This window comes from Alligator mississippiensis, chromosome 1 (genome assembly GCF_030867095.1).
Source record: "Alligator mississippiensis isolate rAllMis1 chromosome 1, rAllMis1, whole genome shotgun sequence".
NCBI classification, from domain to species: Eukaryota; Metazoa; Chordata; order Crocodylia; family Alligatoridae; genus Alligator; species Alligator mississippiensis.
In genome coordinates, this window is record NC_081824.1 from 76,585,515 (window position 1) to 76,597,567 (window position 12,053).

At 50.7% G+C, this 12,053-nt stretch overlaps 1 protein-coding gene across 4 annotated transcripts in view; it reads right to left on the reverse strand.

Moving 5' to 3' along the window:
• Positions 1-7,330, reverse strand: part of RNGTT (RNA guanylyltransferase and 5'-phosphatase) — a 381,871-nt gene extending 374,541 nt beyond the window's left edge. For 3 of the 4 annotated variants that reach the window (XM_014600584.3, XM_059731918.1, XM_014600581.3), the window contains exon 1: positions 7,155-7,305. In XM_014600584.3, coding sequence (XP_014456070.2) covers positions 7,155-7,218 — 64 coding nt within the window. In that variant the 5' untranslated portion in view covers positions 7,219-7,305. Of the gene's footprint in view, positions 1-7,154 lie in introns of all 4 variants that reach the window. The other variant, XM_059731910.1, reaches the window with a different exon arrangement.
• Positions 7,331-12,053: the final 4,723 nt, after the last annotated feature.

Here is a 12,053-nt window from a genome sequence, read left to right on the forward strand (position 1 = left end):
CATACTCCGGGGGCAAAGGGCAAGTCTGAACCTGAGCCCGGCCTTGGCTGCCTCAGAGGCTCAGGCCCTGCCCTCCCCCTCCGGCCAGGGCTGGGGGTTTCTCGCCCTTTTTGTAATTGGCTCCTGCAGGCTGGAGCTGTGCCAGCCTGCAAGAGCTCTTTGCAAAAGTGGAGAATCTGCGGATTTCTCTGCTAAAAAGAGAAATCCATGTTTCTTCCAGAAAAACAGGGAATCCGTGGTTTTCTCCGTTTTTCCGTGGGAAACGGAAAACCCAGATCCCTGATGAACACTAATCTGACATGAGATGCAGAAAGACAAAACACCTGTGGCAGAACACTAACCTCCCTGGACACTCCATTGCTGACCTCAGGACTGTTGTTCTTAGGCAGAAAAATTTTAAAAACCAGTTTCAATGGGAAACTGTGGAACAAGACATCATCCACAAACTAGACTGTATTAAGTATGGTTTAAACAGGGACTATGATTCTTATCCCATAACTCAGATTATCTTTTATGACACCATTTTTCTTATGGGTTATTTTCCTGTATACCTCTCATAGCACCGCCCCCCCCCATCCCCGCACTTTCCTACCTACTGTATTCTAATCACTCACTACACTTTATACTCTGCTTTATGCTGTCCTTTCACAGCATCTGATGAAGTAAACTTGGGGTCACAGAAACTTGTGTGCTGTCCTCTCTCTCCCCCCACCTTATATCTTATTTAGTTAGTCAATAAAGAGGCATATCCACTTTGCCTTCTGATTGACTTCAGACTAACATGGCAAACTACCTCTCTCTTCTCTCAGTTGCCTCCCAGGCTTCAGGTGCAACAGCTTGTACCAACATCTGCAGACTGGTTCATGGTTTGTCTGACAGCCCATTACTCTCAGTACTTAAGCACAACACTCCACAGGACTGCTTCCAAACACAATTAACCTCTTCTTTCCCCATGTACACATTACTCAGGGAAACTGAGGCATGCAGCATCACACACACATTTATACCATAAATAACAAGACAAAAGGATAGTTTGTCATAGAAAATTTCAAGTGCCCATGTATAAAATGCCCAAATAAAACAATGTGGATTATAAACTTCACTGCAAACAAAAAGGGTTTCTACACCTCCCTGCCTGCCATCTGACACCATCAGGAAAGAAATCCTGCTTGATCTACAAAACAAAGAGCAAGCTCACAGAGAGACTCTCATGGACCCAGAAGAACAGTTTTCCAGCTTCTGCTTCCTCTGCAAAAATGAAGTTTATTTCCTACATATGGGGACTTTTTACCATCTTGAACTTTCCCTGAGCCTGATGAAGGGTGCATGAACCTGAAAGCTTGCAGAAAAAAAGATATATTTTTGCAATTTCTCAGTTGGTCTAATAAAAGGTATCATTTTGGAACCAAGAGTTCTAGATTTTTGCATTTCAAATAAAACAATGTTTTTTGGTTGTAGCCGTGGTGATCTAAGGACGCAGACAGGCAAACTTCTGAGTACTACTACTCAGGTGGTCTAATAAAGAGATCACGTCTACCCTAAGAAACTCTCCTGCCAAATAAAACAATGAGTCAAAGCTTAAGAAAACAATATCTCCACTTTTGCAGTTTCTGTTCTTGCAACACCTAGTTTTACAGCACATGAAAAAATATGCCATTTTTAATGTAGTAATTTTAAATGAAGCAAAACTGTTAATTCAACAATGGCAGCTGTGCCACTAAGTGATACTGACAACAATATACGAAGGGTTAACCACCACAAGGAAAATAGTCACCCTTTGCCATTTACTAAGCTTTAGAAAGGGAGATTTCAATAATATTAGGATATATAGTCAAACCAGTTCCAACATGAAGATAAAGAAACCTCCTTTAGGGGTGCACCAATAGAGATTTTTGTGGCCGATACCAATAGCTGATTTTTAAGGAAGCATATCGGCCGATACCATGATCCATATTGCCATAAGAGAGGCATCCTAGGTTCGTCAGGGGACAGGGAAGCAGAGGATAAGGAGAACCTTGCATCAGCAAGGCACAAGCAATGCACTGGATCAGCCCAGGTAAGCACTAAGGGGCCCGATAGACATCAGGGGAGGGGGGTACCAAAGGCACCCATCGGGGGGCTTAAAAGTCTCTACACTAATGCTGGCAGCATGGGGAACAAGCAGGAGGAACTTACATTGCTGCTTGCAAGAAACAACTTCAACCTGGTTGGACTAACTGAAACTTGGTGGGACCCTACGCATGATCGGGCAGTAGGCATTGAGGGTTACAGGTTGTACAGATGGCATAGAGTGGGGAAAAAAAGGGGGGCGCGTTGCTCTCTATGTTAAACAATATGCATCCTCTATAATCAAGATGGGAACAGAGGGCCAAACCGAGGTACTGTGGGTCAAGATACAAGGGGGTCGGGGAGAAAGCCACTTGGTAGTGGGGGTCTACTATAGATAACCACACCAGGAGGATGAGCTTGACCTGGAATTCTCCAGAGGCCCACAGGCCAGGCAGCTCTCAGAGGCCATATGGTTGTCATGGGTGACCTAAACTAACCTAACAGCTGCTGGGAGGAGCAGTCAGCCAAATCTAACGGCTCACAAAAATTCTTAACCAGCATACAGGACCTCCTCCTAACACAGGAGGTATACAATCCCACTAGGGGAAATGCCTTGCTGGACTTGGTGTTAGCTACAGGGGATGATCTGGTGGGGAATCTGCAGGTACAAGGTAACTTAGGGGATAGTGGCCATTGATTGACTGAATTCACTATCTAGCAAAGGGTGGGTAAACTAACCAGCAGGGCTGAAGTGCTAGACTTCAGAAAAGCTAACTTCAGTGTGCTCAGGAGATTAATTAGTGAGGCATTAAAGCTCAAGAACATTGGCGAAATGGGGGTCCAGGAAGGGTGGTCATTCCTTAAGGGAGCAATCCTACAGGCGTAGGAGGAGACAATCCCATTGCGCATAAAAGGAGGCAAAGAAGCCAAGAAGCCCTCTTGGCTGAACAGGGAAGTCCAGGAAAGCTCAAAAGGCAAAGAAAGAGGTATACAGACTGTGGAAACAAGGGGTAGCTACCAAGAAGGAGGATACCTCCCTGGCTCGCACTTGCAGGGAAATCAGTTAGGAAGGCCAAAGCAGGATTAGAACTTAGGCTGGCGACAAAAATTAAGAACAACAAAAAAGTCCTTCTTCAGGTATACAGGGAGTAAAGGAAAAGCATAGGGTAGCATAAGACCCCTACAGGACAAACTAGGGCAACTGGTGACAGAGAGGGGGGACAAAGCTAAGCTCTTCAATGAGTTCTTTGCATCTGTATTCCTAGACACGGACAAAAACACATCTCATCTCACATTTGGATCAGACAGACACAGGAGGGACAACAGCCCACCAACTGTTAGCGCAGACTTAGTGAAAGGGCACTTGGAGGGGCTGGATGTGTTCAAATCAGCAGGTCTGGATGAACTTCATCCAAGGGTGCTGAAGAAATTGGCCAATGTCATGGCAGAGCCGCTGGCACGTCTGTTCAAGCATTCATGGTGCTCTGGTCAGGTCCCAGAGGACTGGAAAAGAGCCTATGTGGTCCCTATTTTCAAGAAGGGGAGGAGGAAGGGACCAGGAAACTATAGGCCAATTAGTCTCATCTAAATCCTTGGGAAAACTCTGGAAAAAATCATTAAGGATCACATTTGTGGAAGCCCAGCAGAGGAAATAATGCTGAAAGGAAATCAGTATGAGTTCATTCTGCCTGACTAATCTTGTTTCTTTTTATGACCAGGTCACAAAATGCTTAGATGCAGATGCTGAGGTAGATGTCATTTAACTAGACTTTAAGAAGGCCTTTGATATGGTATCTCATTCTGTTCTCATAAACAAACTGACAGGCTGTGAAGTAGATGATTACACGACCAGGAGGGTGGCAAATTGGCTTAGGGGTTGCATGCAGAGAGTGGTGGTGGACGGGTCGATATCGACCTGGAAAGATGTGGGCCGTGGAGTCCCGCAAGGCTTGGTCCTCGGACTGGTGCTATTCAATGTCTTCATCAGTGACTTGGATGAGGGCATGGAGAGCACCCTGTCCGAGTCTGCAGATGATATCAAATTATGGGGCAAAGTTAACACACCAGAGGGTAGGAAACAGATCGAGGCGGATCTGGACAGGCTGGAAAAAAGAGCAGAACAAAATAGGATGCAGTTCAACAAAGACAAGCGCAAAGTGCTGCACCTGGGCAAAAAGAACTACCAACACACTTACAGGCTGAGGGATGACCTTCCCAGCAGCACAGCAGCAGAAAGGGATCTTGGCGTCATGGTTGACTCCAAGATGAACCTAAGTCATCAATGTGACAAAGTGATCAACAAGGCTAACCACACTTTCTCATGCATTAGCAGATGCACTTCAAGAGGGATGTGGAGAACCTTGAGAGGGCTTAGAGGAGGGCCACTCATATGGTCAGAGGCCTGCAGGCAAGGACCTACAACGAGAGACTGAGGGACCTAGATCTCTTCAGCCTTTGCAAGAGAAGGCTGAGAGGTGATCTTGTGGCTGCCTATAAATTCATCAGGGGAGGGCAGCACGGAATAGGAGATGCTCTATTTACTAGGGCACCCTCTAGAGTAACTAGGAACAATGGCCAAAATTGACAGACAGCAGATTTAGGTTGGACATTAGAAAGAAATTCTTCACAGTAAGGGTTGCCAGAATCTGGAATGGGTTTCCAAGGGAGGTGATACTGTCCCCTACCTTGGGGGTCTTCAAGAGGAGGCTGGACAAGCTCCTAGCAGACCCCAAAGTTCTTTCCTGCCCAGGGCAGGGGGTCAGACTCGATGACCTACTGAGGTTCCTTCCGACCCCAACATCTACGAATCCTATGATACCAATCCAATTTTCGATACACAGCTCTTCAGCTTGAAGCTGATAAGTCTGGTGTGGTGGAAGGGGTGTGTGTGTGGGGAGTGGGGGGATGGCATATCAAGGCCCCTGTGGTGAGGGAGGGAATGGAGCTGGTGCACATGCTGACCAGCCGGGGCAGGGACAGGCATGAGAGAGAGCCACAAGTGGCTCATCCGCAGGGGTGGGGTGTGTGCCACCCAGATCTGCACGGCACAGGGAAGGCTCTAGCTGTGGGCTGGGGTCGGCATAGGATGGAGGCACAGCTCGTTGGGGGGGGCGGCTCCTGCCACTGCGCACGGCTCATCTGGCAGCTCCGGCCACTGTTCCCACTACTCATCCGGGAGGGCATTGGGGGGGGATGTGCCCTCGGATCTGCCCAGCTGGGAAAAGCCTGGCCCCAGCCCGCCCTGCCCCATGCAGATCAGGGGCACACGTCCTGCCTCCCTGTGCCCTCCCGAACGAGCGGCAGCAGAGGTGGGAGCTACCAGACGAGCACTGGACAAGCCACAAACAGCAACGTGAGCTGCACACTTCACTCTCCTTCCTGCGCCCCATACCCACCCCAGCCAGGCAGCCCCTGCCCCGACCCCACGGGGGCCAATGCAAGGGACTCCCTCACCATGGGGGCCTTGATCTGCGCCTCCATGTTCCTTCCCTTTCCACCACACCAGACTTACCAGCTGCATGCAGCTCTTCATGCTGGTGGCTCTGCTGCTCACTGCCTACGTGCTGAGCTGTAGCTGTGTGCATGCACAGGCATTTACTGGACAAGTTATCAGCCACATTGGGCCGATTTCCGATACAGAAAATTTTCTTTACGTCAGTGCTGATCCCACATCAGACCAATGTATCGGTGTACTTCTAACATCCTTAGAAGTGGCCTGGGTACCTCAAAATAAAAGCATCTATGAGGCACACACATTTTGTACAAACGAAGAATCAGAGGGTAAGTAAACCAACAAAACTAAGTGACAAATTTTGAGAGGTTTCTGATGCCAAAAAGAAATCTGGCAGAAGAGATTGGTAGGTCTCTTGAGCCACAAGGATCTAAAGAAAGCAGTCAGAGTACAGTGTGGAAAAACTAAACAAATATACAGGCATGTTGCATCATACGCGCATTTAACTTGCGTGAATTCAACTATATGCAGGTGGGGAGGTGGGGCAGGGCTTGAGTCTGCACACGGCATTGCCGCTTACCTGGAGGCCTGGCCACTACCACGCTGCCAGCGGTGACTGCCTCTGCCTCCGAAACCTCCCACCGCCACCATGGAGCCGCACCCAGAGCTGTGTGGCCAGCTGCCGGGCGTGGCGGTGGCCGGGCAGCGCACAGCCATCCCCACCACCACCCCGCGCTGCACCGCTGCCGCCGGCCGCACAGCTCTAAGCACAGCTCCGTGACGGCGGGAGGTTTTGGAAGCAGAGGCAGTCACCACTGGCATGGTAATATGTGATTTCACTATACACGATTTTCGCTTTACATGCTGCCTTCAGAATGTAACCCCCCGTGTAAGATGCGACATGCCTATATTTGCGCTGGTGTTCACTCTAAAGCAGCAGTTCTCAACCTTTATAAACTCATGGGGCCCCTATGTAACTTGTCAGAATTTAACAGCACCTCACTTCAAAAACAAAAATAGATATACTAGATGATAGCATTGTTATTTAATGCATGCTTAATTATATCACTGTATCATAATGTAACACAAGATGTACCCGGAGTACCAAATCCACTCCTTCAGGCTGCTGGCAGGGATGCTTCCCAGCTCTGCCTGGCCTGACACACATTTGCTCCCGGTGCAGAATGTGAACTTGTCACACATGACCCAGGTCACTGCTGGAGACTGAAAACCAGGGGGGAGGATTTCTGCCCTCACGCCAGAAACAGCCAGTGATCATAGAGACACAGGGACAGCACCTAGCCACCAGGTCCACCTGGCCTGTGGAGACCAGGTGCCGAGCCGTATGCACAAGTGTGAGGGATGCTGAGAAGCAGGGGGTTGAGAAAGAGGCCCCAGGAGGCCCAAGGAAGGGAAGGGAGGGGAGGCCAAGGGGCACGTGCCTAGGGCAGAGCGGGGAAGGAGGTGGTGCTGACCCCAGAGGTACCCGACTGCCAAGCCCGAGGGCCTGCGGCCGGGGGCACCCGGCAGGGCGGAGTGCCCCACACTGGGCAGCTCGTCTCCCTTCGCCCCCGCGGCAGAGGCGGGACACGCCACCGGACCCCGCAGCCCCCGGGCCGGGCCGGGCCGGGCCGGGCCGGCACGCCCCGCTCACCTGCCACCGGCTGCCCCCGCCGGGGGCAGCGCAGCCAGCGCGGCGGGATCTTGCAGAAGGCCATGGCGGCGCCGCCCCCTGCCCCTGCCCCGGCGGCTCCCAGCGCTCCGCGGCCCGCGCCCGCCGCCGTTTCATTCAGCCCCGACTCCGCAACGCCCGCCGCCGGCCCGCCATGCACCGCGCACAGCCACTTCCGCCCCGGCACCTTCCGCTTCCGGCACTGCTCTGCACGCCGGGGGGTGGGGCCTCAGCATCCCCGCCGTGCGGCCCCTGGGGCGGGTGTGGGAGACCCCGCCTGGCCCCGCCCTTCAGTGCCGTCACGTCACTGGGGTCCCGGGGAGACCCGGGGGCGGGGCTTGTGCGCCTTGAGGTGCGAGCAAAACCTAAGGCAGCGTCCAGAGATTAACGCAGAAGCAAACTAGGCGCGTGCCTAGGTTCCTGGGTGAAGAAGGGGTCCAGCTGTGCTTATGTTACACAATATAATTATTGAGTGAAAAAAGTAATATAAACATCTCATCTTCAGCTCAGGAGTTTGCCTAGGGCCCACCAAAGGGTTAACCTGGCAGCTTCATTGAAATGAGTTAAAAACAGCTGCAGGGCTGTGAAACGAGTTACCAGGAGCAGCCGAGGGCTGGCCAAACAGAGGCTGGCTCACCTGGTGGAACAGCAAGACCATTAAAAAAGAAGAGCGGGTCCTTAGTGCTGTGGGAATGAAGAGTTTAGAAGGGGTGGGGTCGATTATAAAGAGCTGTGAAGTCAGTTGACTGCCTCAGCACTGCCTGACTAGAAATGCTGCTGCCACTGCCGGGCAGTTGGTTTTAAACATTAGATGGACAGGACTCCAAGGAGGGTGCAAGTATGCCAGTACTCCCCCAGGATCCACCCCTTTCTGAGGAGATTCCTACACGCTCCAGTTGCAGCTGTGGAGGCAGAACATGGGGGCCCTATGATGCTCATCCAAGGTGCCCCAGTATCAGCCTGGTTAGATGTGCAAACACCTACATGTGATTAGCCCAGAGATTTCAGATAGAAGCCTGTAGTGTCTGAATCATGCCAGCCTGCAGTGCTTTTTTCTTTGGCACAGAAGAAGAGCTCTGTTATTTTTCCACAGACAAAAACCAAAGCTGAAGCAAGACGCTAGTGGCCTCAAGTAGTACCACAGATGTAGTTCTCAGGGGCTGGTAGTGATCAGGCAGAGGCTGCGCAGAACTCAGCCTGTGCTCCAAATCCTGCCAGAGACACTGAGTAAAGACGGTGGGAACTAACCCACACAAAGCATCGTGCTGCCATGCCGAGAGCTTACTTCCAGCATGGCCCCCAGAGTGTGACCTGCCTATATTCAATCCTGCTCCAAATCCAGGATAGGAGGGTGAAGTTGTTCCCAGTACACCAAAGACCAAGCTCTTAAAAACAGCCACAGAGGGGCAGCCTCGCCAAAGCATTTCTGAATTTGGAGCATGTCAGTGGGAGTAGGTGGGAAATGTGTGCATGGAGGTGTCCTGGCCAAAACAAATTGCTGCAGTGTAAACATACCCTTAGACTCACCGGTACCCAACCTAACTAGCTAGGACAAGTCCACACTACTCTGTAGTCAGAAGCCTGATTGTAGACACGCTCCGAGTACAGGGAGTCACTCACAAGCATATTTAGAAAGTGTATAAGAGGCAACAAACAAGTGCGAAGGGTCAGTTCTGATGTCGGTACACTGACTAGTTGCAGTTCGATGAGCAATTTCTTTTTTCCTGTGAAGAAATTATTTGTCCAATGACAGAGTCATGCAGGAACACAGTCAGATTATAGATTTTTTTGTATCTAGAGCTGACAGCACTTTCATAGCTCTATATGACCTTACATACTTTTAACATAAACTTCCCCTTATCATCTGCTGTCCATTACTATGAGATGCAGGCTTTTTTCTTACACAAAGGGCAGTGGTCCTAGGCCCAACAAGAAAATTGTAAGTCTCCTTCAGTTAGGGAGGCCGCTAAGAGCGTAACAGCTGTTTTCAGGGAACAATAAATGAAAAAACCAACAGACAGGACTCTTATAATAAGAGTTTCAAGGGAAAACTCCAAGCAGAAAACACCAGACAGCACCCACTGCCCCTCATCTGTGTTCATGGAGTCTGTGGACACCCCCCAGTGAAACTGCCCAGAGACATGCACAAAGGAGTAACAGAAAAACAGTCCCACAATCATAGATTTCATAGATTTCATAGATGTTCGGGCTGGAAGGGACCCTGGAGGATCATCTAATCCAGCCCCCTGCCCCGGGGCAGGAAGTCAGCAGGGATCATAGGATCCCAGCAAGATAAACATCCAAAAGTGTCTTGAAGACATTCAAAGTAGGTGCTTGAACCACCTCTGGTGGCAGTCTATTCCAAACCTTGGGGGCTTGGACAGTAAAGAAGTTCTTCCTTATGTCTAGCCTGAAACGGTCACAGAGGAGTTTGTGACCATTTGATCTTGTCATCCCTTGGGGCGCTCTGGAATCACTCAGGATTCCCCCAAGCAAGGGCCTCATTTCTGTTCTGGTACATGGCAAGTTTGGCCAGAGCCAGGAGGAGGCTGACTAAGAGATCCCAGGACTTGGCAGGGCCATGGTTAGGGAGTACATAAAATAAAAGGTGTAGGGAGAAGTGCAGCCAGAACCTTAGAAGGAGGTTCCTGAGGAGGTGGTGGAGAGGCTGCAGTTTGGCACACACAAAGAAGGCATGCATCAAGCAGGGCTGGATTAGCCCTTTAGTGGGCCATAGACAAACAAACTTCTGGGCCCCAGGCGAGTTGAGACCCCCGTCCCCAACTCGGTGCTGCCAAGCACCGAGTCAGAGCCGCCACTGGGAAGCAGCCACCACCGAGGCAAGGCCAGCAGAAGGGAGGGGAAGGGAAGGGAGGCAGACGGGGCCATTCGCACCACCGCCATAGAGGGAAACACCAGGGCCTTCCTTGCAACTTAGGGCCGTAGGCATGTACCTAGTTTGCCTATGTGTTAATCTAGCCCTGGCACCAAGATCTCTCTCTGTTGACATGAAGGGCAGGTGTCAGGGGAATCAGTGAAGCAAGTCAGATACCTGCCCATGGAGACAGTTCCATGCAGGACCTGTCAACCAATGTCCCCAATGACTTGTGGGAATATGGGTAGAATATGGGTTGTTCCACTGGGGACTCTCACCCTTCCTGAAGGTGCCCTGCCCATTGGTGTCTAGGCAGGCTTTGAGGGCATCAGAGTGAGTGTGTAATGTGAAGCACAAGAATCTAGAGCTGGCAGCAGTGGGCTGTTCAGAAGTAGACTAGTTTTGTATTCCCCAGCCTGCTAGGATGGTGTGCTAGGGAATGTCGTGGGACCTGTCAAGGCAGGAGCCCCAAGACAAGCTCCAGAGGGTTTGGGGAATGGGCAGTAGGGCTGTGCAAAACAGCGACGTTCCGTTTTGACCAGCATTTCAATGTTTCGAAAGAACAGCGTTCCGTTTCAAATTTTGTTTCGATTTGAAACAGCTGTTCCATTCCGTTCCATTCTGTCAAAACAGGGTTGAAAAGGCAAAACTGTTTTGACGTTTAGCCCATAGAATATAATGAGGAAGGTCAAAACAGCCTATAACTTTGTCATTTCTGGCCTGATTTGGATAAAACATGCAGGAATAGTAGCCTCTGTTGAGGCCACAAAGCCTACTAAGCTTCAAGGAGATAGATGCAGGGTGTTTGGGGAAACTGCACCCCAAAATCTTGAAAGCAAAACTCAAGTCATGTGTATGTGTTAAGCCACAGTGGGGTCAAAACTGCAGGCATGCTAGCCCCTGCTGAGACCACAAAGCCTGTCAAGTTTCAAGGAGATAGGTGCAGGGGTTTGGGGGAAACTGTACTACAAGCTGCAGACAAGCAAAACTCGTGACATGGGTGACACTGTGTGTGTTAAGGCGCAGCAGGGTGAAAGCTGCAGGCTGATAGCCCCTGCTGAGGCCACAAAGCCTGCCAGCTTTCAAGGAGATAGGTGCAGGGGTTCTGGGGCCCTGCACCTCTAGCTGCTGACTGGCAAAACTCATGTCATGGGTGCCTGTGCAACTCTGTCCGTCCTGGGGCACAGGGAGGGGAGAAACTACTGCAGGCTGGGCTGCCAGGCCCTGCTGTGGCCACAAAGCCTGCCAGCTGTCAAGGAGATCGGTGCAGGGGGGTTCTGGGGCCCTGCACCCCTAGCTGCTGACAGGCAAATCTCGTGACATGGGTGCTTGTGCAACTGCTGCCTCTCATCAACCAGCAGGACTGAAGATCCCCGATCACTTGCCGCCACACACCTGGGGGTAATAATTGACCATAGTATGAACATAAGCCGGCGGTGCGATGCTGTAGCCAGCAGGGCCAACAATACTCTAGCATGCATCAATTGATGCATCTCCAGCAAAACCAGCAAAATCATTGCAAAGAAATGATTCTCCTGCTCTACTCGGCTCTACTCGGTATTGGTGAGCCCGCAGCTGGAGCACTGCATCCAGTTCTGGGCTCCGCACTTTTAACAAGGACGTGGTAAAACTTGAGAGAGTCCAGAGAAGGGCTACCCATATGATCAGAGACTTGCACAGCAACCCGTATGAGGAAAGGCTGAGGGATCTGGGACTCTTCAGTCTGAAAAAGAGAAGGCTGAAAGGGGACTTGGTAGCAGCTTACCACTACATCAGAAGCGTACATCTAGGGCTCCCTTGGGGAAAACTAGGAATAATGGTCACAGTCTGGACAGCCTAGTTGTGAAGTAGTTTTTCCTAAGGTTGAGCCTGAAATGATCTTCCAGGAGTTTGTGATCATTACTCCTAGTTTTACCCAATGGTGCCCTGGTGAACAGTTGTGGTTTAACACATACACATGACATGAGTTTTGCTTTCAAGATTTTGGGGGGCAGTTTCCCCAAAGC